The following is a 23,736-nucleotide window of genomic DNA, read 5'->3' on the forward strand; positions in this document are numbered from 1 at the left end:
GGTGAATATTCTTCACATCAAATAAGGAAAGGATGAGCTTGACAAGCAAGCATATTCCGTTTCGGTGAGATCCTCGAAGATCCTAGGGTTAGGGTTTCGAGTAGTTAGTATAAATAGTCTAGGGTTTGGCCACGAGCCACTTCGAACACTTTAGACTCTTTGTACGTGATTGTAAACTTCGAAGCTAGCAAAACAAAAAGCTGAGAAGGTGAGTGTTTGTTTTCTCTTGGGACTACACGGGTGTAGGAGAGATAGGTTTAGTGCTCATTCTTTAGTCGGGTTCAATTCTATTGGGAGGAATAGATTGAGTAAGAGCCGAGACAAAATTGTATCGTAGGAAAAGATAAATTTTGTTAATAAAGATCGAAGGAAAAAGCGTTTGCTTGGCGCGTTCCAAGCGTAACTGTCTGTGTGTTTCTCTATACGTTTTCAATAACGGTGTTTACTGTGTACTTTCATGATGGTCCAGTTTTGTTTACAATACTAGTTTGATCCAAAAGCAAAGCGTTCGAGATCTGTTGAGGTCTGTTAGCATTCAAAGACTTTTATCTAGGCGTTAATTAGTTTATTAGCGTTGTTGTTGCCCTCGCCCTATCCGAAAGCAAAGCTTGATCCATCTAACATAACTTATTCCTCAAAACACAGTGTGAAACAGTTAACTCTTTAAGAGAGGCTATACAAATCAGATGGTGGAGGATTTTTTCTTGTAATTTACATACATGGATTCACCAACTTTTTTATTTACATCCATAAGAAAAGTTCTCAGAAAATCCCTTATAAATTTTGGACCTTGTTGTGATCGAACCCATTTATAAGATTTCATGTTTTGTGGTCAAAACATCTCCCACGTCCACGACTTAATAAAATACATCTTTAATAAACTAGGTAGAACATAAATAATAGCCCTGGGTTTGGATAAAAAACATTTACGTTTAGGTTTCTTGGGTAAAAGAGTTTAATACTTAATAAGATAAATATCAAATTTCTGGTTGGTTTTGGTTTGGATCCATTACGATTTGGGCCGGCTTGGATATATATTTTCATAACTATTAAAAATCCGAAAACACAAATATCCAAAAATTTGCCTGAATACTCGAAAATTTTTGGCAAAATTTCTGGGTTTTCGGATAAATACCCAAAATTTTGGGTAAATATCCGGATTTTCGAGTAAAAATTTGGAATTTTGGGTACAAATTTTGGATATTCGAATAAATAGTTCGGATGTTCGGATCCTAAATTATTTTTATATACTTATATGTTGGGTATTTTTGGATTCGGGTTTGGGTCGGACTCGATTTTGAATTTTTGGGTAAAGGAGTTTAGGATTTAATAAGGTAAATCTAAAATTTCGGGTTCTGATTCGAGTCTAATTGTTTGGATCGATTCCAGTTCAGATTTTCGGTTGCGGTTTTTTTGGTCCAGACCTAAATTAAAAGAGGAATTCTTTTATAAAAATACCATTAAATACCATTAATTTTCGGTTGCGGTTTATTTTCCAAAAATACCATTAAATTACAAATTTTTCCAAAAGTACCACAAAGCTAAAACTTATTTTTTTTCACATTCAAAACTAATTTTTAAATCCTAAATATTATACCCTATCCCTAAAAACTATACCTTAAATGTAAATAGTCAACCCAAATATCAAAAAATATTAATTCTACATCGTCAAAATTCAACTTTTTATGTTTGTGGTAATTTTGAAAAATTAAATTTTTATGATATTTTTGGGAAAAAACAAATGATGGTATTTTGGGAAAAAAAAAATAAAACATGCTATGAGAATTTCTCTAAATTAAATATGGTCATCAATCATCATCATACATATTTTAAAGGAAAACAAAAAAGAGGTGATGTGGTGGATGAGGTTTTTAAGATTTCTTTACTTTTCATTATTTACTATTACAAAAACGAGTCCACGTTGTCACGCACTTTCCGGTAGTGAAAAATCTGAAGAAATAAAAATGTCCAAATGGATTTTGTGAAATGAGAGATATCTCCAAAGAGATCCTCTCGTCTCCTTCTTCTATCTCTTATTAGACCCCACTCCTTCCTATCTCTTTTTGCCCCTTTCCTCTCTATCTTCTCTCTCTCTCTCTCTCTTTACACAAGTCATCTTCTTCTTCCTTCGAATCTTGTTCCTTTAGCTTAACCTGATTCATCTACCGTTGAAGTCTTTGTTTGATTTCTCTTTACTCTGTTTTGTTTTGATTGGTGAGATCTTTATTTTTGAGTCGGTGGTTTGAAATAGTTAGCTGCTTGGTTAAGTTATTTCATTTGATTGGTGGGTTTGTTTCATCGAAGCCAAATTTGGTATCTTTTTTTCGATTTTTAGGTTGAATTGTTGGGAAAGGAGAGATTTTTGGAGGTGGGTGTTGTGTAAAGTTTAGGTTTTTTTTGGGTTTTTGAGAGTAAAGGTTGTGACTTTTTGTGATGAAGAGAGGGAAAGATGAGGAGAAGATATTGGAACCTATGTTTCCTAGGCTTCATGTGAATGATGCAGATAAAGGAGGGCCTAGAGCTCCTCCTAGAAACAAGATGGCTCTTTATGAGCAACTTAGTATACCTTCTCAGAGGTTTGGTGATCATGGAGGGTTATCTCATAATTCTCGTAGTAGTACAACTACTTTGGTTCATCCTGGTAGTCAGGTATTGCTTTTGTTTGGTTTAATAGTAGTTGTTTTGGAGTTGTGTAAACTGATGTTAGATAGATTAAACTGATGTTTTTAACCCTCATTTCTGCAGTCTTGTGGTGTGGAAAGAAACTTATCTTCTCAGCATCTTGATACTTCAGCTGCAAACCAAGCAACTGAGAACTCTGTGTCCCAAATGTCTTTCATGGAAAATGTGAGATCTTTGGCACCACATGATCAGCGGAAAATGGTAAGAGAGGAAGAAGATTTCGCAGTTCCAGTATTTATCAACTCAAGAAGATCTCAGGGTCATGGTAGGAACAAGAGTGGTATTGAGAAGGAAAAACAGACCCCATTGGTGGCACCTAGCTCTCGTCACTCCATTCAATATCAAGAAGTGAATCGTGCAGGCGCAAAGCAAAGCATATGTTTGGCTACTTTTTCAAAACCTGAGGTTAGGGATCAAGTCAAGGCGAATGCAAAGTCAGGTGGCTTTGTAATCTCGTTAGATTTATCAGTCACAGGGGAAATGAATCCCGAAAAATCAGCATCGAGTTATGACAGAGTAAATGATTGTAATGCTTCGTTAAGACAAGATTCTAGAAAGCGGTTATACCGAGATGGTGGTGAAACTTGTATGAAGGACACTGATAATGGAGCTGAGTCTCACTTGGCAACGGAAAGTCAAGTAGAAGAGGGTCATGGAAGTCCTGAAGAAATTGATAATGGTCGTGAATACAGCACCAGCAGAGGATGTGCCTCTCTGCAGCAGATAAATGAAGAGGCAAGTGATGACGTTTCCGATGATTCAATGGTGGATTCGATATCCAGCATAGATGTCTCTCCTGATGATGTTGTGGGAGTATTAGGTCAAAAACGTTTCTGGAGAGCAAGGAAAGCTATTGCCAAGTAAGTTCACTAAAAATGTACACTTTGGTTTACTGGGTTAATTAATTTCTGCTCTTTATCCATCTCCTTCTTTGATACCGACTTTTTTGCTTGCAAGATGCTTTTACTTGAGATTTGCTCCATAACTTTACTGAAGCTTTCCTCTGTTGTTTTATGCTAATTTCATGGAGGACTGTGCTAGAGCATATTTCACTATCACCATATTACTAGAACAGTTTCCAATTTCCATTTTTTTCATGGTTAACGACGCAATCGCTGATATAAATATATGATTATAATTCGTTTATATTCTGTCTAATTTTGGGAGAACAGATTTTGAGTTTAACTTGAGAAGTGATGGTTCTATAGTGGAGAGGCCCCTGATTCCTTCTAAGAGAGTTCTATTATATGTTTAGTTGAAGAGCCCTTGGTAGCATATTAACGCATTTAACACGTTGGATCATGTTATAGCAGGGAGGGACATTCTCTGTTGACATACATTGTGCAAGGTGCCCGCCGAGACAGTTCATGGCTTTATACTATGTCTTCTTTGCATCTGGTTGTTGGAACATGTCCCTGTCTCGGTTTGGTATTGCTTTAATTCTGCACTGTCGTCTTGGACATTTTCCCTACTTGTCATTCAAGGGGTTGAACCAGGTAGGGAGAATGTTTTTCTGAGTAGCCCAGGATCTAAATTTTAGTTAACCATACATAAAGCTCGTTATGAGTCTTATGACGATGCAGAATTATACTTTCGTCTAGCTACTGCTTAAGAGGATCCTTAGTGTGGTTGTAAACTACAGAGTTTCTATGGAGTTTAGACTCCATAACTCAAATTTTAAGGTTCAATGTACTCTTATCACTATGGTAATATATCGGGGTTCATGACCAATGCATATATCAAGCTTTTTTCATGATTTTTGTTAAATATCTGAGAATCACATTTTGCAGAGGATAAGCTGCACGGTAAGCTAGATTTTAATCAACCCTCCCTTGCATTATGTATCTTCAATTTTCAATTTCAGTTCTCTGGTTATCTATGCCTAACTTGTCTGTGGACGCATTGATTTGCTATTTTTTTGTAACTGATTAGCTATGTTTTCTTGTTTCCTTTTTCCTATCTCATTATTGATTCTATTGTTTTATGAGCTGTTCAACAAGAACCTAAATCTTTCTTTGTAAAACCTTTTATGGATCATCTTCTTGACGTGACTTCGTTTCTCATTACAGTCAACAAAGAGTATTTGCGGTTCAACTATTTGAGTTGCACAGACTGATTAAGGTAAGGTCATTTAAAATTCTTCTATGTTTCAATGATTTTTAAGCTGAAACAGATGTCTTCAACTGTGCTTTATTGTAATAATCAGGTTCAAAAACTTATTGCTGCATCACCGGATATTTTGCTCGATGAGATCAATTTTCTTGGAAAAGTTTCTGCTAAAACCTATCCAGTGAAGAAGCTTGTTCCATCAGAATTTATGGTAAAGCCTCCTCTACCACATGTTGTCGTCAAACAAAGGGGTGACTCAGAGAAGACTGACCAACATAAAATGGAAAGCTCAGCTGAGAACGTTGTTGGGAGGTTGTCAAACCAAGGTCATCATCAACAATCCAACTATATGCCTTTTGCAAACAATCCACCTGCTTCATCAGCTTCAAATGGATATTGCTTTCCACCTCAGCCTCAGCCTCCTCCCTCAGGAAATCAGCAATGGTTAATCCCTGTAATGTCTCCTTCTGAAGGGCTGATATACAAGCCTCACCCAGGTATGGGACATCCGGGGCCTGTCTGTGGAGGATTTTATGGTCATTTTATGCCTCCACCGATGGTAATGCCTCAGTATCACCCGGGTATGGGATTCCCACCTCCTGGTAATGGCTACTTCCCTCCATATGGAATAATCCCCACCATGATGAACCCTTATTGCTCAAGCCAACAACAACAACAGCAACAACAGCAACAACAACAACAACAGCAGCAACAACAACACCAACAACACCAACACCAACAACAGCAACAACATCAACAACAACAACAGTCCAATGAGCATATGAATCAATTTGGGTATTCCGGGAATCTTCAGAACGGCCAACAACAGAGCTCGGTAAATGAAGTAACTGGACAGGAACAGCAACAGCCAACAAAGTCTTACCCTCGGGCTAGAAAGAGCAGGCAAAGAAGCACAGGAAGCAGTCCAAGTGGGCTGGAGGGAATCACTGGTAACAAGGCCTTTCGGCCATTCGCAGTCGTTGATGACAGCAACAATATCAACAACGAACCTGAGGAGTTGATGACAACAACCACAACCACAACCAGAACAACTGTTACTCAGACAACGAGAGATGGAGGAGTGACGAGAGTGATAAAGGTGGTACCTCACAATGCAAAGCTCGCGAGTGAGAATGCTGCCAGGATTTTCCGGTCAATACAAGAAGAACGTAAACACTACGACCCCTCCCATAACCTTTAAGCTTCTCTATCTGTACTGTATGTGCCACTCGATATGTATGTTACAGAACTAGAATATTGTGATAGATGTTATTCCCAATATATGTATCATGTAAACGTATTATATAAGCCTCGTTTATGTATGTTTATTGTCTTAAAAGTCTTGAAATCACTTGGACACAAAAGTTTATCCTTACTTTTGTTATAAGGATTATATAAGAATACTTACAACACTGTTTCTTTTAACTCTTGAGTTGAGACTCATACGAAGAACTTAAGCATACAATATTTACATCAATTTGTGTACATAGGAAGGAATATATTTGGCAGCAAGATATACACAGATGTTATTATCATCATACATGGATATAAACATATATTGCAGGGAGATGTGGTCCTGTGGATCAAGCACTGAATCCGCGGTGAAGAGAGCTCCAAGGACCGGCAGGGATGGAGGGACAAGCCTGCTTTGCTGCCTCCTCCATTAGTCCCATCTGAATGCCTGCATTGCATATGTTTGCGATTGACCTCATGTGCTTTATTCCGTACTGAGACAACGATCCACAGTGCCTCTCAAAGGCTCTCACCTAACAACCACATGAAGAAGAAGATGTGATCATCACAAGACGCTTAATCACGAAAAAACGGTATATCGTTTCTTTTCTATTTAATTGGAACTAAACTACAAGTTTTCTAACATATCTCGAAGTATTTTACGTCTTGCATCACAAATATGATGAGATAATCCATCTAATCCAATTTTGTGGCAATGCAAGTTTCTTAAATCGTCTAGCCATGAAATAGTGTTGGGCTGCACTACACTACTATGCTCCTTTTTCTTGAGTATTCTATTAGATCTTTCATTCTATTGTGTATGATGTGATTCTTAGACCATCTAAAGACATTCTTTAACACTAACCATATTATAGAGTTTACCCAAAACTTGATGCAACCATTCAAATAGCCAAGATTTAAAGAGAGGCAGAAGAGTACCATAGATTTAAGGCAGTCCCAATCGTCGACAAGCGGTCTTCCAGAAGGCCGGACTTTATTTAGTACCGCAGGACCTTCCAAACCAAACAAGAGTTTCCCAATCAATAGAACACTATTGTCGACATGGAGTCTGTGAGACATTGCTTCAAGGACTTGCTTCTGAGCTTCAACTTTTCTTGCAGAACCTTCAGGTGCCTTTCGATACTACATGGAAAAAAAAATCACTTGATAGATTAAGTAACCAGATGCAATATCAAAATATTACAAACGTCCATAGATTTCACCAGGAAGCAAAGAGAGTAGGATAATAAACCTTATCCCAGAAATGAACCAGATCCGCGTCACGCTGGTTTGTAACTCTTGAAGGCAGTCTTAGTGATGAATTCTCATCCACAAAGGTGAAGTTTTCATTGGCTGGGTTTGTGCCCATATAAAGAACGAGCTTCTCCTTGCTAAGTCCTATATCTCCAAATTCCAAAACATGAGAACCATAAGACGAACCAGTACCAGCAGTCCTCTTTTTCACCTGAAACAGTAACATCATTTCGCTGTATGTTCACAACTGTCTCAATGAACAAAGAACTCTCTCCAAATTTGTAGCTTACCAGTTCATATTGCTGGTGCAAACTCTCTGTCTGTAAATTGTGTTTATCACTGTTCATTGAAACAAAGAATAGCAAAGGAATTAGAGGATCCATCACCTACTTTTATTATCATTTTATAAAATAGTTCTTCAGCATACCTATCTTCCATCCAAGCAACACTGTATAAGTCACCCAAACAGGTCTCATACTCTGAAGGAGGACTAGGATCCTCTCCAGGACAATAAGTACCCCAGCTGCTTTCTTCTGCATTCGATGCGGTTGTAGCATAAATATTTAAACCCTCTGGTAAAAGACCTTCAAAAATACTTCCCGACTCACAAGCCTCTAAATAAAACACCTGCATGCACGAGAACGATCAAGCCAAATCACAGGTATCTGACAAATAAAGGCATTTTCAGAAGAAATATTTCAATGTACCAAGCTCTTATATGTTCCAGAAGCATGTTTTTTCTTCAAGACATCATTAAGATCTTTTGCATATAGGTAAGGAGAAGTTGGCATCCCTAAAAACAAACATGGAGACTCGAATCATCAGACTTATTTCCGAAAAACAAAAACTTTAACTTCAATGAAACAGAGTTGAACTCACCTAGCACTCCCGGGCCGCCGTGATCACTATAATATATGAAGATATGGTCGTTTGGACCGCTATTAACAACTTTACCACTTCCTCCTTTAAGAGCTGTTTTATTTCCAAGGAGCACAGCAAAGAAGTTATTAACATTAACTTCATCTCCAGTATAATCCTGCCACAAGCAAACCCCAACAAATCAAATCAAAAACCCGTTTCAACGATCCATAACCGCAGCTAAAAATTGTAACCAAATTCAAAAAAAAAAACCTTGGGAACTCCGTTATAAACATCCTCTCCATTAGGACTGTTAATAATAACACCAGGTCTTGGATTCTCTTCGTTATTTGCAATATCGTCATACATAAACACTACAATGTTCTCCTCTTTCACTCCACCTTTCTTCAGAAGCTGATAAGCATGACAAACATCTGCCTGAAATTTTTTACCAACTCATTAGTCTCTACCGAACTAACTTGGCCTCACAAAAAAACGTCATTGTTTCGAAAAAGAAACAAACCGCCCGTAGATTTGAATATTACAAGAACTTGTAGCTCAAATTGGCAAAAATCAAAAGGATCTAGTAAGATATATCTTCATCAGTTATGCAAAATAACTAGCATTGACTAAACAACTAGCAAAGATCATGGCAAATTTGCAAAATACGAAAAACCGCTGCAATCTAATAATTCAAAATTTCGATATAATCAACAAAAACGTAAAATTAACCAGCATTGATTAAACAACTAGTAAAGATCATAACAAATTCTCAAAATCCCGAATCCGCGCCGCAATTTAGTAGTTCAAAATTCTTGTTATAATCAACAAAAATGTATAATTAACCAGAATTGACTAGGTGTTCAAAAAAAAAAAAACCCCAGCATTGACTAAACAACTACTAAAGATCATAGCAAATATGCAAAATCCAACAACCGCCCACCATTTCGTAAATTCAAAATTTCGATATAATCAACAATATGTAAAATTAACCAGCATTGACTAAACACCTTGTAAAGAGATCATAGCAAATTTGCGAAATCCGGAAACCGCCCGAGAATTCGTAAATTCGATATGCCAGAAATGTAAAATTAACAAGCATTGACTAAAACAACTAGCCAAAAAGATCAGCAGCAACTTCTCAAATTCCCAAAAACAGCCCAGCTATTTCGTAAATTCGAAATTTCGATATGATCAACAAAAAAAATGTAAAATTAACCAGCATTGACTAAAACAACTAGCCAACAAGATCAGCTGCAAACTCGAAAAATCGATAACCGCCCCCAGATTTCGAAATTTCAAAATTTCGATATGATCAACAGAAAATGTAAAATTAACCACCAGCATTGACTTAAACAAACTAGTCCAAACAAGAACAGCTGCAAAATTCTCAAAAACCGCCAAGCGATTTCGTAAATTTCCGAATCAAAGATCGAAAATCGCAATCCATACATACCTGATGTCTATAATTCCAGTATCCGCTAGATCCAGCGACGAGAACAGCCCACCGAGTAGAATCATCATTTTCGTTGTTTGGTCGGAAGAACTTAGAAGCTTCAGAAGGAAGTCTTATGAAGTTATCAGATGCGGCGGCGACTAAAGAGAGAAAGAGGACGACGACGATGACGGCGACTATACGAGTCATATTCTCCGGTGAAGGAAGGTGACGTGGATAAGAATCTTCGGAGGATGGGGACTGGTATTTATAGTTTTTTAATATGCAATGAATCTTTCTGATGCCAACCTAACGCCTTCTCCATTACTTGTTTTATATATACACGCAACTAAAATATATATAATAAAGTTTATTTATATATATATATATATTGTTCTGTTTTCATACAAAATTAATAATAATAATGGTATGATTTTAAAAAAAAAAAATGGAGGATATAACTTTGTAACATCAGTATCAACAACATATATATGTAAGCAAAAGTAAGTGATTTTGTTTTCTACAGTTTATATTGTTATTTTCTAGTATCTGATTGTTTAAAAAAAATTCTTATATAAATGTTCTTTTTTGGTAAAATATTTTTCATATATTGAATATATAAAATTAGTTTAGGTAGATTTTATTCAGAAAAGATGAACATGTGGCTAAAAGCATAAAGAAATGAGAAGGAGTTACGAGACTTTTCGGACTTTTAAATCGGGAAATGCGGTGAAAAGGAACTAAATAGCACAAAATCTGAAAAAGAAGAGTTGTATGAAGTGTTCAAGTTAAACACAATTATCTTAATTTATCAGAAATGTATATATTTATAACAGTTTAAAAGGATTTACAAGGTTTTTTAAAGGTTTTTTAAAAGAATTTACAAGTGTTTTTAAAAGGATTTAAAAGTGTATTTAAAGGCATACAAAGATTTAAAAATAGTTTTAAAGGATTTACAAGAAGTTTTAAAGGTATTACAAGTTCTTTTTTAAGGATTTACAAGGGTTTTAGAAGTTTACAAAAGTTTTTATTAAATGATTTGTCACGGTTATAAGGGGTTTAAAGGGATTTACAAGTGTTTATAAATGTTATAAAATGATTTACGATGGTTTTAAAAGGTTTTGGATGACTTTTAAAAGACTTACAAGGGTTTTTAAAGGATTTTAAGGGATTTTAAAATATTTACAAGGTTTTTTTAAGAATTGCGGAAATATTTTGGCAGGAAAATTTTTGTCGGAAAATTGTTGGCGGGAATTTTTTTTTGGCGGGAAAATTTTTGGCGGAAATTTTTTCGGAAGAAATTTTTCGGAAAGAATAATCCTTTCTTCATCATGGGTGTAAAGGAGGGTAATTTAGTCATTTTGTACATTGAAGATGGTATTTTTGAAAATAGACACCTAAAAAAGGTACTTGTAGAAAAGAATATCATAAAAAGGTTAGTCGTGCAAATCCCCCTAGATTTTTCGAGGGAAAACAAACATGTGACTAAAACCATAAAGGAATGAAAAAGAGTTACGTGAATTTTCTGACTTTCCTCCAATCATAAAATCCGGTGAAAGCTGACTAAATAGTATTCAATCTAAGGATAAGAATTGTACCATATGTTAAAGTTGAATGAAATTATCTTAATTTATATAATAAAATAAGATATTATGTTATTATCCTAATTTTTACCAATATATTTAGTTTTTTTTTAATAACTCTACCTTTTTGTGTGGTTATAATAAAAACCCTAAACACTTGTAATTTACCTAAATTAATTTTCATTCTTTGTCATCTGGAAAATTCACTTAATCTTCACTAGAGAATTATGATTTGATTTGATAATTTGATTACTAGAGAATTCAAGGTTGGGGAAAACATAAGATTCTTCCTCTTCTAAAGATGAAAAGTGAATGTTGTTTTTGTTTCATTGCGAAAGAAAAGGTAAAGCAAAAGTCATTAGTTTGGGCTTTTGGGCACTAAGCAGTAAGCATGCATATACATGTTTTGTCTTTTTTTTTCTTTTCTTTTTCTGTTGTGTAACGTAAGTGTTACTGTAAAGCTATCAGGCTTAACTCGTCCACTTCAATAAACATTTTCCCTAAAACGTGATAATTGTGTATATTTTTATTTATTAGTGGAAATGAGTCGGTCGAAATATCAGTTTCGAAAGTTATAGATTCTAAATCTTGACTGCCACAATAGAAATTTATAATGTGATTTGTCAAGTATATTAATCATTTCAAAATTCAAAGTTTGATTTGTGTTGAATTTTAGTATTTTCTTTTGCCGGAATGACCTTGTTGAATTAAGTTCTTAATTTTGGTTGTGTGGACTGTGGATTTGTTGCCATGTGTGTAAAAATAGTATTAAGTTTCTGATTTTAGGTTCAAGTTTTAGAGGCATATACGATTATGGTCTTGATTGGTTGTATCTTTAAAAACTTTCCACAGCCAAATTTTGATCTACAACACTAAACCTAAAGCAATCAAACTTTAGAAATGATTTTCTTTTTTAATCCACAACCAAAATATTTTCTTAATTATTATTTTTTGCTATATAAAGCATTTTCTCCTAAAGCACATAATTTTGAGCTTTCCAAAATTTTAATTTCTACAGCCAAAACACTACAGCAACGAAATCTACAGCTACAACAAAATAATTTACAGCTTAAAATCTACAGCCCAAAAACTAAAGCTACAGCCGTAACCAATCAAGGCCATATGTTTCCAATTTGAAGACTTAAATAATATTGATATGGGATATCATAAATAAAGGGTCATGTTTTGGTTCTTGAATTTTTTGTTATTTGTCTCTGCATTTTAGATATGAAAAATACTTAGGTTCACCACTCTTGTTCACCCCCTTTCTAATAGCCAATCAAAATACAACAATATGCCATGTTATTTTTTATTTAAAAAATGAATCAAAATTCAAAAAAAAAAACAAAGGAAACAAATTATGTAGGATTTTTATTAAGAAAATTATATATTCTGGTTTGGGTTTATAAAAGAGTGGTTAGGGTTTAGATTTTATTCTTAAACAAAACTGTATTTGGGTTGACAAAATAGTGGTTAGTGTTTAGATTTTCTAACTAAACAAAATTATATTTCAGTTGGGCTGACAAAATAGTGGTTATGGTTTAGATTTTGTAATTAAAAAAAATTATCATTTAGTTTGGGTTGACAAAATAGTGGTTAGGGTTTAGATTTTGTAATTAACGAAATAATATTTCGGTTTAGGTTGATAAAATAGTGGTTAGGGTTTATATTTTGTAATTAAACGAAATTATATTTCGGTTTGGGTTTATAAAAGAGTGGTTATATTATACAGATTTTGTTTCCATAATCTATTTTGTTTTAGTGATTTTACTTTTGATTTATTTTTATATATAGTATGACGTGAAAAATTACTTCATTTTAATTGGTTACTCTAATAGGGGGTGAACGAGGAGGTTCACCCTTAGGGGTGAACTGAAGTATTGCTCTTTAGATATTATTGAGATATGTTTTTATGGTTTTACTTTTATCTAGGCGTGAATAGTTATTTTATCTACGATAATTACTATATCCAAGATAAAGTGTGAGGAACTATGAATGGTTCTATCTTGTTGGGTTACGAATATTAAAAGAAATGTTTTGTTACATTTAGCCACGCTAACAGATATTTAAGAGGATTAGATTATCTATGGTTAGTTGTATGCATTTTACTTTACTAGCAATTAATATTTTTGATGTATATCAAATTTCTTAGAAGAAAGTTTTGTGGTAAATATATACCATAGTCTCTTTGTTCTCCATTTATGTATTTTTCTTGGCGGGTCGTGAAGTCTTGGTTTCTGATTTCGAGAGTTTGGCTCTTTTTGTGATTGGAGGAAGTAGAGGTTATCATTTTTGGATTGGCCATAGGCATCCTTGGTAAATCTCGTTCACTGGTTTCTTGCCAAGAAGAGGTCGTTGTATTCTCTTGGATTCTTTTGACTTTTCAGTTTTAAGTCGTATTGCTTTTGTGGTTAGTGTTAGGTTTTTATCGCTTTTTATTTCAGTCTAAATTTATGTGTTGTAATTTTAATTCGTAGTTTCCTTTAGTCTCCGGAGAAATCTCGTCTTCCTCCGACTTTGTTTTCGGAGACATGTATGTTGTCTGCCGACTTTAGTATCCCTCTTTTAGGCGTTTGTATTCTACTTGTATCTTTTTTTAAGTTTATCAATAGAACTTTCAAATGAAAATATATACCATGGTCTCTTTTGGCGAGAACCATCTTTTCTATAAAAACTTTCTCCAAGAAAATAACAATTTTTCCCAAGTAGATCCAAACCCAAGGGGCTAGACTTCTCCCACTCTACTGGGGCACGAGCTATTTTGGTTATATTTCTTTGCTGAGTTTGATATATTTCTGTTCATGGTATTGGTATGTCTTGTTAATGAGAGTTTTCTTCTGGCCGGTCACCAAAATTGATAGTTATATAAATATAACCCTATATCTATATATGTAATACTTTTATTTAATTTAGAACTCCAATTAATAATTTAAAAAAATAAATGACAAGAAAACTATACAAAAAACAATATAACTTGAGAACTAAAAAGAGAAATTAGAAGTTAGTGGCACTTTAAAACCAATAAAAACATAGTTTTAAAAGAAATCATGGACTTCAAAGTACTGTGGCCTAAAACTAACTAGATTTAACATAACATGTGATTTTTAAAAAAACTACAAAATTTGGTGACCTTAAGCTTTTGTTAGCTCGCCTATCATACGGATCACATCTGATATTTGTATTAAGAATATGATTATTGATAGAATCTTAAGTTTTGCTATTAAACTAACTTTTTTCTAAAAACCTAACTTAGGTCTCTTAAATAAAATACCATTAATCAAAAGTTTTCTATTTAAATTAATAAAAAAATTCATCTAAAATTCACTAAAATACCACAAAAAAAAAGTCGCTTTCTTATAAACAAGTGTTGAAACAAACAATACAATGTCGTATACCCCTGACTTGGACGAAACTAATGCACACTAAATACGACGACGTTGACGCCTAGTTTGGACGAAATTAAAACGCTGCGTCTTAATAAACCAATACGACGTCGTACAGCCTGATTCTTTGTTGATAGCGTTTTTAATTAAACCGATCAATGATATTATTAATTAGTTTTGATACCTTCTCCTTCATCACTACTCTAAAGTTTCTCGAAATTTCTTGGCGAAAAATCCAGATTGAAGTGTTTTAGCCGACGAGAAAAAAAAAACTCCGATTTGGGTAACTATGTCGTGCACGCATGATCACAACTGCGAGGATCATGAGTGTTCTTCTGATTGGTCTCTTTACAAACACATTGATCTCTCTAAGGTCTCTCTCTCTCTTTCTCTTCTACAAATCTGTTCTTGCTCATTTAGTTTTCCTAAAATCTTCAATCATCATATATAATCTATAAGCAGGTAGGTTTAGTTCTAGGTTAACGAATCCCAAACAATTTTGAAATTCCCAATTGATGATTGAGTAAAATACGCTGAACTTTGAGAGGTTTTTGATTTGTTTAGGGTTTTCAGATACAGAGCTATTATGAATTTTGGGTTCATGTATGAATCAGTCTCTGGGTTTAACTAGTTGGATAACTTGGTCTCAGGTTACTGCTTTGAATGAAGCTGTTTCAGGAAGTGCTAAATCAGTCTTCAAAGCTTGGGAACAGCGACTACACTCTTCTGGGGTACTTTAACTTTTCTTCACAGTATCTAATCTTTTGCATCTTTTTTTGAAGATATAAGTGAAAACCTTAGTTAAGGATCCATCCAGTACCATATATCACAAGCACATGTGTAAAATTGCAAAACAAAATCAGGGGCTTGTAGGCTAGTAACTAGTAAGTAGGGTATCACAAGTTAATACACTATTGTGTTTGCGACAGCACATTATATTCATGTAACTCAGCATAAAACATTTGCCTTTAGGATAAGAGAGCCAGAGCCTACTTGTTTAGTCATTAACCAATATTATGCTTAGCTGATGGAGGATCCCTAAGTTATGATAAATCCTTTCTCAGTTTGTGTGGTTATATTCACTACTGTATATAAAAGCCTGTGTGCATGATAATGTCTAAAAGAACTGATTTTTTTTTTTCTGTGCCTACAGGAGCATTTGGAGAGCAATGAGGGAGACGCTGAATTGCTTGTGTTTGTACCGTATGTCAGTTATTATGTTGTTCCTCTTTTATTTCTTGCTGAATATATGGTTTGTACATTCTAGTTACCGACCTGTGAATTCATATATCTAAAGTCATGTTAGAAATATAGTAACTTTAGATCATTAACTTGACTGAAGCTTGGGGAAGTAGACACAGTCAATGTTTCTTTCTGTGGATGGGTGGGTGGCTCATTTATGTCCATGTTGTTATGATTATTGTAGATTCACATCAGATGTCAAGATCAAAAGCATATCCATTGTTGGTGGCCCTGAAGGAACAAGTCCTTCTAAGTTGAGAGTGTATGTATAAACTACCATGCAAAGCTTTTCCTGTATGCGTGTGTGAATTCTGCATATGGTTCCATATATTAAAGAAAGACAGAAAGCTGATTGTTGTTGTCTCAAAACTAGGTTTATCAATCGTGAAGGGATTGACTTCTCGGATGTGGAGAGTATGCAAGCTGTTCAGGTATTCCGTTGTGAGTATTTTGCTTACTGAATTGCCAAAGAAAAATGCACTTATGCAGAAACATTTGTGAGTTTTCTGAAGGAATGGGAGTTAGCTGAAAATTTGCAAGGAATCTTAGAATACCAGACCAGGTTTTTCTCTACACTTATTATGTATTTTCACTGGGTTTGTAATACATACGTTATGTAAATGAATCTCAAGAACTCTATATGAATCGAGCGTTATCCTTCACTGAACTATATATATGCTTTTTCTTCAACTGGTCACAAGGGAGATATCTGATCAGAATGTGATTTGCGCTGTGATTAGGTATTCAAAATTCCAGAGTGTTGGGAACATCACTTTACATTTCCCTGAGAGTTTTGGAGGGGACACGACCCAAATACGTTACATTGGCTTCAAAGGTGAAGCAACCCAGGTAAGCTTGCATATAAATGCTGCTACTATGACAAGGTATTGCAGTTGATTAAGCTAACATTTGGTCTTTTACAGTTGAAACGGGACGTTGTCGCGACAATTGTTTATGAGATTAGACCAAATCCTTCAGATCACAAGTAAGCCTGAATCTCAACCAAATTACTCTTTCTTTCCTATGTGAAGATCTTCCACTTACAAACTCTGTTTGTTTGGCAGGACAAAGGCCGAGACAGGTGGAGGTTTTTCACAAGTTGAGTGAAGACATATCTACTCCCAACTTTACTCTTCAGCCTTCTCACATACTCGTCTTCTTCTCTTTAACAAGCAAAAGCTTCGGCTTATATTTAACAAACATATATGTATCGAATAAATTGATAGACTTCACATTCTATCTTTTATGAACTTTGGTGTATGCCTAAGTTTTATTTGTTTCAATAAGAAAGCTATTGAATGGTTTGTCGCAAATCTAAAGTTATAATACGAAAGCCATTTTTCATTTGGGTAAATTTGGGTCGATCGATATAAGAAGACACAAGCGTACCAAACGTAACAATAAACATTATCTTTTAATGTAAAAGAGCTAAAACGTCAAATACAAACATTAAGATATCCTCAAGAAAAAGATAAGAGCATGGAAGCCTGTATTGTATATTATCCATAGACATATCAACTTTTGGGGGATGTCTTGGGCGGTCCAGCAGGTGGAGCAGCACTTTGTGAAACTGGTGTACCACCAGCAGTGGCAGCGGCAGGAGGGGCTCCTGCAGATCCATCCGACGAGTAACCTCCACCAGCAGGAGCTTGTGCGTATCCTCCATAAGATCCGTATGCCTGTGGTGCTTGACCATACCCATATGCTGGAGGCTGTCCATACCCTGACGCTGCTGGTTGGGCATACCCAGACTGACTACCATAGCTCCCCGGAGCACCTGGAGACTGCTGGCTCTGACCATAAGCTGGTGGCTTTCCAGCCGGTGGTGGAGCTCCATATCCAGAACTGTAAGCTGCTGGTGGCTGGCTGCTGTAACCAGCCTGAGAAGTTGGAGGGGCTCCATACCCTGCCTGACCAGTACTTCCTTGAGGAGGCTGTTGACCAGTTGTACCATACCCAGCCTGTCCAGACTGAGCTGATGATGGGGGAGCAGCTTGAGATGTGTCTTCCTCTGGATTCGGATTAGCGGTGCTGCCGTAACCACCCTGTTGCTGATCATAACCAGCAGCTTGACCATATCCTGATTGCTGTGAGGCACTGTAACCCCCATACCCATCTTGCTGGTATCCCTGACCAGCTTGGCCATAAGCAGCATGCTGGTAGTAACTGTAGCCTGTGGGATCTGTAGGTGGAGCTGAGCTACCACCACTGCTTGGTTGCTGTGACTGTTGCTGACTATAATAATCATACTCACCTTGTGCGCCCTGCTGAGATGGTGGCACAGAGGATTGATCCCAGGTTGAGGAGTAGCCAGCTGAAGTTTGTTGAGGGTAGCTCCCGTAAGGTGATTGACCATACTGAGGTGGACCAGGATATGCTCCCGGTTGCATGTAGCCACCATAACCAGGTTGTGCAGGCTGACCACCAGGTGGTGCCCAGCTTGATGGCGGGCGGGCTTGATAACCACCCTGTTGTGGATAGCCTCCTCCCATTGAGGAGTTTCTCATACGGTTCTGCATAAAAAAAAACCATTATAATAAGCTAAGGTAACTTTTTCAGGGAAATAAAAAGGCGACACAGCATATAAACACATGAACAAAGAGACAGACATATAAAGCGGACAGCAAAGACTAGATTGAGAGGAATACATGTTATGTTATTTACCAACATCTGTCCATATTGGATCAACCAAGATCATATCATATTCTAGAAGGGTAATGGTGATGCCTACATACCGTACTGATTGGTGAAATTATTGGGTTACTCCTGCAGAAGCCCATCCCTTTCCCTATCCGAGATAAAATGGGCGCAAGAAAAAACCACAAATACTATAGAAGCTTTTGCAGAGAAGCAACATAGATATACATGGAACCTATGTTCTAAAGGCATTATTTTTGCAGCAAAATAACCTAATATGAACTAAAGAGTGCTGTTTTCAACAATAACAATACTCATGGAAGCATATTATCTGATTCAAGCTGAGGTATGAACTCTCTGGAGTAAATTATGGCTGAAGGGTACAAATCCAGGAAAATTGATGCAAGCAAACAGGCAGAATATAAAATATCACTAGGTTAGCAAAATATTGACACAAAAAATGGCTAATAGGTCTTCATGTGTCAGTCGACCACCTTTGGTGATACCCCCTGATGATTAAAACTAGAGTAATAGCTGAATGAAAGTGATTTTGACACATAAATAATAAAGCACAATTTTAACAAAAAGTAACATTTATTGTGTCAAAACTGTTTAAAAATACTATCACTACAGGTTGGACTGAAACTATTCAGCAACCTCACAAAGGCTACCAATACCAGTGTAGAGCCACCTTGTCTGTGACCAGAAGCGATGAAACATAGATGTCTGCATATACTCCATAAACATAGACAACATATTTTTCTACTATGAAAATACAATCTGAAAAGTGAATATGCCAAGAATACCTCTTGATAGGAGTATGAGTCATGACGAACAATATTAAGTACATAGAAAATTTGGATTATCAAAAATGATAGAAAGTAAAAATAAGGAAGGGTCGTTAAATAGCTGCTCCAAAAAGATAGTAACAGAATGAGGGTACTAGGAAACAATGATAAACGGAGGAGGCAACATATAAACTCTAGCAACTTCAATAACAAGATGATGGTAATTAGTCAAGAAAATCCCAAAGACCCTAGAACAGACAGACCCCTGTAGATAAGCAGAATAGAAGAGCTATGCACTTCATAGATGCTTTTATTGTGGAGAAAATACTGAGTAATGAAGGCATAAGTATAGCTCATCATAAGCACAGTGGAGTATTAGCATTAGATTCATTGAATAAGTGAAAATACTATAAACTACATATCCTATTATCTGAATTATAGAGCAGATCAAAGGGGAAAGCTAGATAAACTTAACAGTGAAGACAACTAAATAATGTAATCAAACCACAATATAAATTTCAGGTAGACACATAGAAACTGCAGAAGCCTGCCACAAACCATTACAAACACAACAATCAAACATACCTCGCCACTGATGATTTCATTAACTAATTGTTTAGCATGTTCAATCTGATCGGGTATCCCATCAATCTGCAAAGTTCGCTCTGGCGTTGGGTCACCAGGGGGCAAATGCAAAGGAATAACCTGCAGACAATTGTTACGAGCTGATAAGATTTCACCAGCTGGAGATGAACAGAAGCCTGGATATATATTACTGTTTCATAAGAAAGTTGAACAATATTTAAAAAATACCAACCTGAATCCGAGCTCCTGTCTTAGCTTGCATAGATTTGATAGTTTCACCTCCTTTACCAATTATCAGACCAACCTAGAGCAGTTTATGTATTACATACAAAACAGAGATTCCATATATCAGTTAATCTCCAGAGCATTAAGTACCTTATTATTAGGAATTTTCATAACAAATTGATCAGCTCCTGCTTGTCCTCCCATCCTACGGCCACCTCCACCTGAACCAGCAGACCCACCTGCCTCAGCCTAAACCAAAATTATTAGATATAGCATTAGTAATCTACTTCCATCACCTAAACACACACCAAATGATTCAGTATCAGTGTAGGACTAGTACCTCTTGAAGGACATCATTGATCAACTCTTCAGCCTTTGAAATCTGATCAGGCGTGCCAGTTAGGTCAACAGTCCTTGTAGGAGCATTAGGGTCAGCATCCATATCTCTAGTAACCTGAATCTTAGCTCCAGACTGAAGTTGAAGAAACTTAATAGTCTCTCCACCTTTACCAATGATAACACCAACTCTCATATTCGGAATATCAATCTTCTTAGTAGTTCCCTGAAAGCTACCATACGAAACCGGAATCGAAGAAGGAACCGTCCCTGACATCTGCTTACCCTCTAAAATCAAAGATCAAAAACACAAGTTTAACTCAAACCCTAATTCCATAAACACAACTTCAAAAAAACACGATTACGAGAACGAACCAGAAGGATATGAGCTAAACCCTTTGTCACCATAACCATAAGAATCACCATTCTCAACACGAGGACGTTTAGCATCAGCGCTATTGAGAAGACGAGCAGCGATCTCTTGTGCTTTTTGTTTAGCAATCTGGATTTCATCCATCGGAGGAGGAACGCTGTTGTAAGAAGACGGCGGAGGAACAGCGGTTGCGGTGAGATCAGGTGAAGCAGATGGGATCGGACCAGAAGAGAAACCAGTAGGTCTACGAGTCGATGTTGGTGGAGCGGTTGGTTCTTCGTATTTCCGTTTGTTGGAGTAAGTCTCCGATGAGTATTGAGATTCGTCCGCCATGTTTGGTGATGTGAGCTTTTTGGATTTTGAGAGAAACCCTAGAAAGAGGCGGAGAGATAAGGGAGAAGAAGAAATAAAAAAAGAGACTGAGATTATATATATGTGGATAAAACCTTCCTGTAGTATATTTTAGATATTTTCCCCCTTTTTTTAACCGCTTTACCCTTTTTCACTTTTATTAACTTCTTACAGTTTTTACTATTCCTGAGCCAATTAAACCGAAAATATCGTACCGGAATTGAAGTGAGATTAATTAAATTGAATCCGAACCGATGACAAAACAAAACTATCAAGAATTGGAAAATAACATGAAAGTTGTTCTAGATGACAACAATTATGGTTTTTGGAAATCTCGAACAAAATTCATAATAAGATCTTACCAAAAAAAAAAAAGAGAATTAAGAAATTGAACCAAAACGATGTCGTTAAGAATTTTTTCTCACTTATTATTTTTTTTGGATGCAATAAGTTTATCTTTTTAGTTCAATGTGGAATATATCACCTTTTTTTTTTGTCTTGGTTACGTTTAAGGTAGTATATTTTCAATGAAATTTTGATGTTTAAGAAATAATATAAGAGTACAAAAGGTGTGCATATGCTATTGGACGACAAAAATTTACATAAAAGTATGTATTTTTTAGAGTTTACAGATCTGAACTATATATTATTGAGAATTTTTGAGAAATACCCCTTTTGGTTTACTCTTTTTAAAAATATCCCTCTTTTCTATCCATTTTCAAAAATACCCCTTTTCAAATATGAAAAATTATAAACTTTTATATGGTTACTAAGGTACATCGAGGTCATCATTACTACTAAAAGACTAAATCCAAATATTTATAAGGTTTTAAAAGGTTCTAAACGGCATTTATAATGTTTTTATAAGGTTTTTAAAAGGTTTACACATTTTTTAAAAGGTTTTTAAAATGTATTTATACGGTATTTATGAAATATATATATAAATTTACATACATATAAAGATAATTTGTGTCTATAAATATAAGTTTACACATATGTTTTTGATAAATTTCAAATTTTATAGGGACTTTTTGATAAATCTAGAAAGAGGGGTATTTTTAAAAAGTGGTATTGGAAAAGGGGTATTTTTGAAATTCCCCCTATATTATTTTCAACTTGTGGCCACACCATTTATTCAAATATAAAAACCATTTTTGTAATATATATAACCACTTAAATAAATGGTTCTAAAAATGCTGATGCAAATAATTTACATCGATTATTGTAATTGATATGAATAAATAATTAATAAAATTAATTAATTTGACTAGCAAACAAATATTATTTTAAAAATATTTTCGAATTCTTATTTCATTATTTACTATTATTAATATATAGCTTGTTAACAAGATTCTACCAAGATTTTCTTCTTAAAAAACAACGTTGCAATATCTACTAGTAAAGTACATGAAATGAACAAATAAATCTTCGTGTACAACAGAAGATCACAACTCAGTTCTAGTTTCTTCATCAGTTCTAGTTTCTTCATCTTCCTTCTTTTCCATGCTTTTTGCTTCTATTAGTTTTTTGTTCTTCTTGAAGACTTGTAACCCATTGAATGATATCATTGCACTTGAAGTTTCACTCTATAAAATTTTGGTTAAAAAAAAGGATTAACTGTTTGAAAATTAATACAAAGTATTGGTGAGAATCAAAATTATCATTTGTAAGTAGATTTAGCATAAAATGACAGAATACCTTTATTTTATGCTTCTCCAAACTATGCAGGAAAACACACGGTTCCAAATGATCAGTTAGATGCATCTTTAAACTGATTTTGGCCTGATCTTAGGGGGTATTATTCAACCTTGTATTTTAATTGATTTGGATGTATTTCAAAATCTAGCGTTATTTAATGATGTATTTTAAAAACTACAGTAAAATCTGTTGTTATTGGATTTAACATTTGTTGGATGTATTTTAAAGTACTTTAAAACAATTTTACATCTAAAACACGTACAAACACAATCCTAACATTTTTCAAAGTATTTCATCTCTTTCAGACCAAATCCATCTTAATTGTATTTAAAGGCTATTGAACTTTTAAATCCACCGGTAATTAAAATCCCTTAAAATTCTCCATCCAATAACACCCCCTTAGAGTTTTCACGATGGATTTTAGAGAATAGAAGAAGAAGAAAAAAATGAAAGATAGTTAAGAAAAGTAGAAAAATAGATTGACGGAAAATAAACAAACATCTCTCTTTTTAAAAGGTTAAGAATTAAATAAGATATCAAAAATTAAATTGAAAATATTCAAAATGGAGGGCGTCGAAGAAGGGATTGTGGGTGAGGAAAAATAATAATTAATTTGTTGATTTTGAGGCAAAATCAGAATTAATAATAATATGAGAATTTTTAAGAAATACCCGTTTTTAAAAATACTCATTTTTCTATCCATTTTCAAACATACCCCTTTTCAAATATGAAAAATTATAAACTTTTATATGATTGATAAGGTACATCAAGATCATCATTACTACTGGGAGACTAAATCCAAATATTTATAAGGTTTTAAAAGTATCTAAACGGCATTTATAAGGTTCTTATAAGGTTTCAAAGTTTTATAACATATTAAATGGTTTTTAAATGGTTTTTATACGTTATTTATGAATATATATATATATATATATATATATATATATATATATATATTACTACA

General features: G+C 34.9%; 4 protein-coding genes across 4 annotated transcripts; 2 read left to right on the top strand and 2 right to left on the bottom strand.

Moving 5' to 3' along the window:
• Positions 1 to 1,992: 1,992 nt before the first annotated feature.
• LOC17890277 (protein EARLY FLOWERING 3) lies at positions 1,993 to 6,113 on the top strand. The gene is made up of 4 exons (XM_006293306.2): positions 1,993 to 2,649; positions 2,746 to 3,542; positions 4,752 to 4,803; positions 4,889 to 6,113. The coding sequence occupies exons 1-4, from the start codon at positions 2,434 to 2,436 to the stop codon at positions 5,990 to 5,992; spliced, it is 2,169 nt and encodes a 722-aa protein (XP_006293368.1). The 5' UTR covers positions 1,993 to 2,433; the 3' UTR covers positions 5,993 to 6,113.
• A 111-nt stretch (positions 6,114 to 6,224) lies between these two features.
• LOC17888695 (vacuolar-processing enzyme alpha-isozyme) lies at positions 6,225 to 9,826 on the bottom strand. Its single transcript, XM_006296189.2, has 9 exons — positions 9,593 to 9,826; positions 8,410 to 8,574; positions 8,158 to 8,314; positions 7,986 to 8,071; positions 7,706 to 7,905; positions 7,569 to 7,617; positions 7,277 to 7,489; positions 6,964 to 7,167; positions 6,225 to 6,557 (listed from the first exon to the last, which is right to left on the bottom strand). The coding sequence occupies exons 1-9, from the start codon at positions 9,779 to 9,781 to the stop codon at positions 6,375 to 6,377; spliced, it is 1,446 nt and encodes a 481-aa protein (XP_006296251.1). The 5' UTR covers positions 9,782 to 9,826; the 3' UTR covers positions 6,225 to 6,374.
• Positions 9,827 to 14,734: 4,908 nt separating this feature from the next.
• On the top strand, positions 14,735 to 17,092 carry LOC17889474 (PITH domain-containing protein 1). Its single transcript, XM_006294944.2, has 9 exons — positions 14,735 to 14,910; positions 15,188 to 15,268; positions 15,691 to 15,740; positions 15,964 to 16,041; positions 16,153 to 16,210; positions 16,292 to 16,341; positions 16,520 to 16,628; positions 16,703 to 16,764; positions 16,844 to 17,092. Exons 1-9 carry the CDS (start codon positions 14,827 to 14,829, stop codon positions 16,884 to 16,886), a joined length of 615 nt encoding a protein of 204 aa, XP_006295006.1. The 5' UTR covers positions 14,735 to 14,826; the 3' UTR covers positions 16,887 to 17,092.
• Positions 17,093 to 17,162: 70 nt separating this feature from the next.
• Positions 17,163 to 21,118, bottom strand: LOC17888366 (far upstream element-binding protein 2). Its single transcript, XM_006293768.2, has 6 exons — positions 20,726 to 21,118; positions 20,355 to 20,638; positions 20,165 to 20,263; positions 20,022 to 20,093; positions 19,790 to 19,909; positions 17,163 to 18,292 (listed from the first exon to the last, which is right to left on the bottom strand). The coding sequence occupies exons 1-6, from the start codon at positions 21,054 to 21,056 to the stop codon at positions 17,294 to 17,296; spliced, it is 1,905 nt and encodes a 634-aa protein (XP_006293830.1). The 5' UTR covers positions 21,057 to 21,118; the 3' UTR covers positions 17,163 to 17,293.
• Between the last annotated feature and the right edge of the window lie 2,618 nt (positions 21,119 to 23,736).

This window comes from Capsella rubella, unplaced genomic scaffold (assembly GCF_000375325.1).
Source record: "Capsella rubella cultivar Monte Gargano unplaced genomic scaffold, Caprub1_0 scaffold_4, whole genome shotgun sequence".
Taxonomy (NCBI): domain Eukaryota; kingdom Viridiplantae; phylum Streptophyta; class Magnoliopsida; order Brassicales; family Brassicaceae; genus Capsella; species Capsella rubella.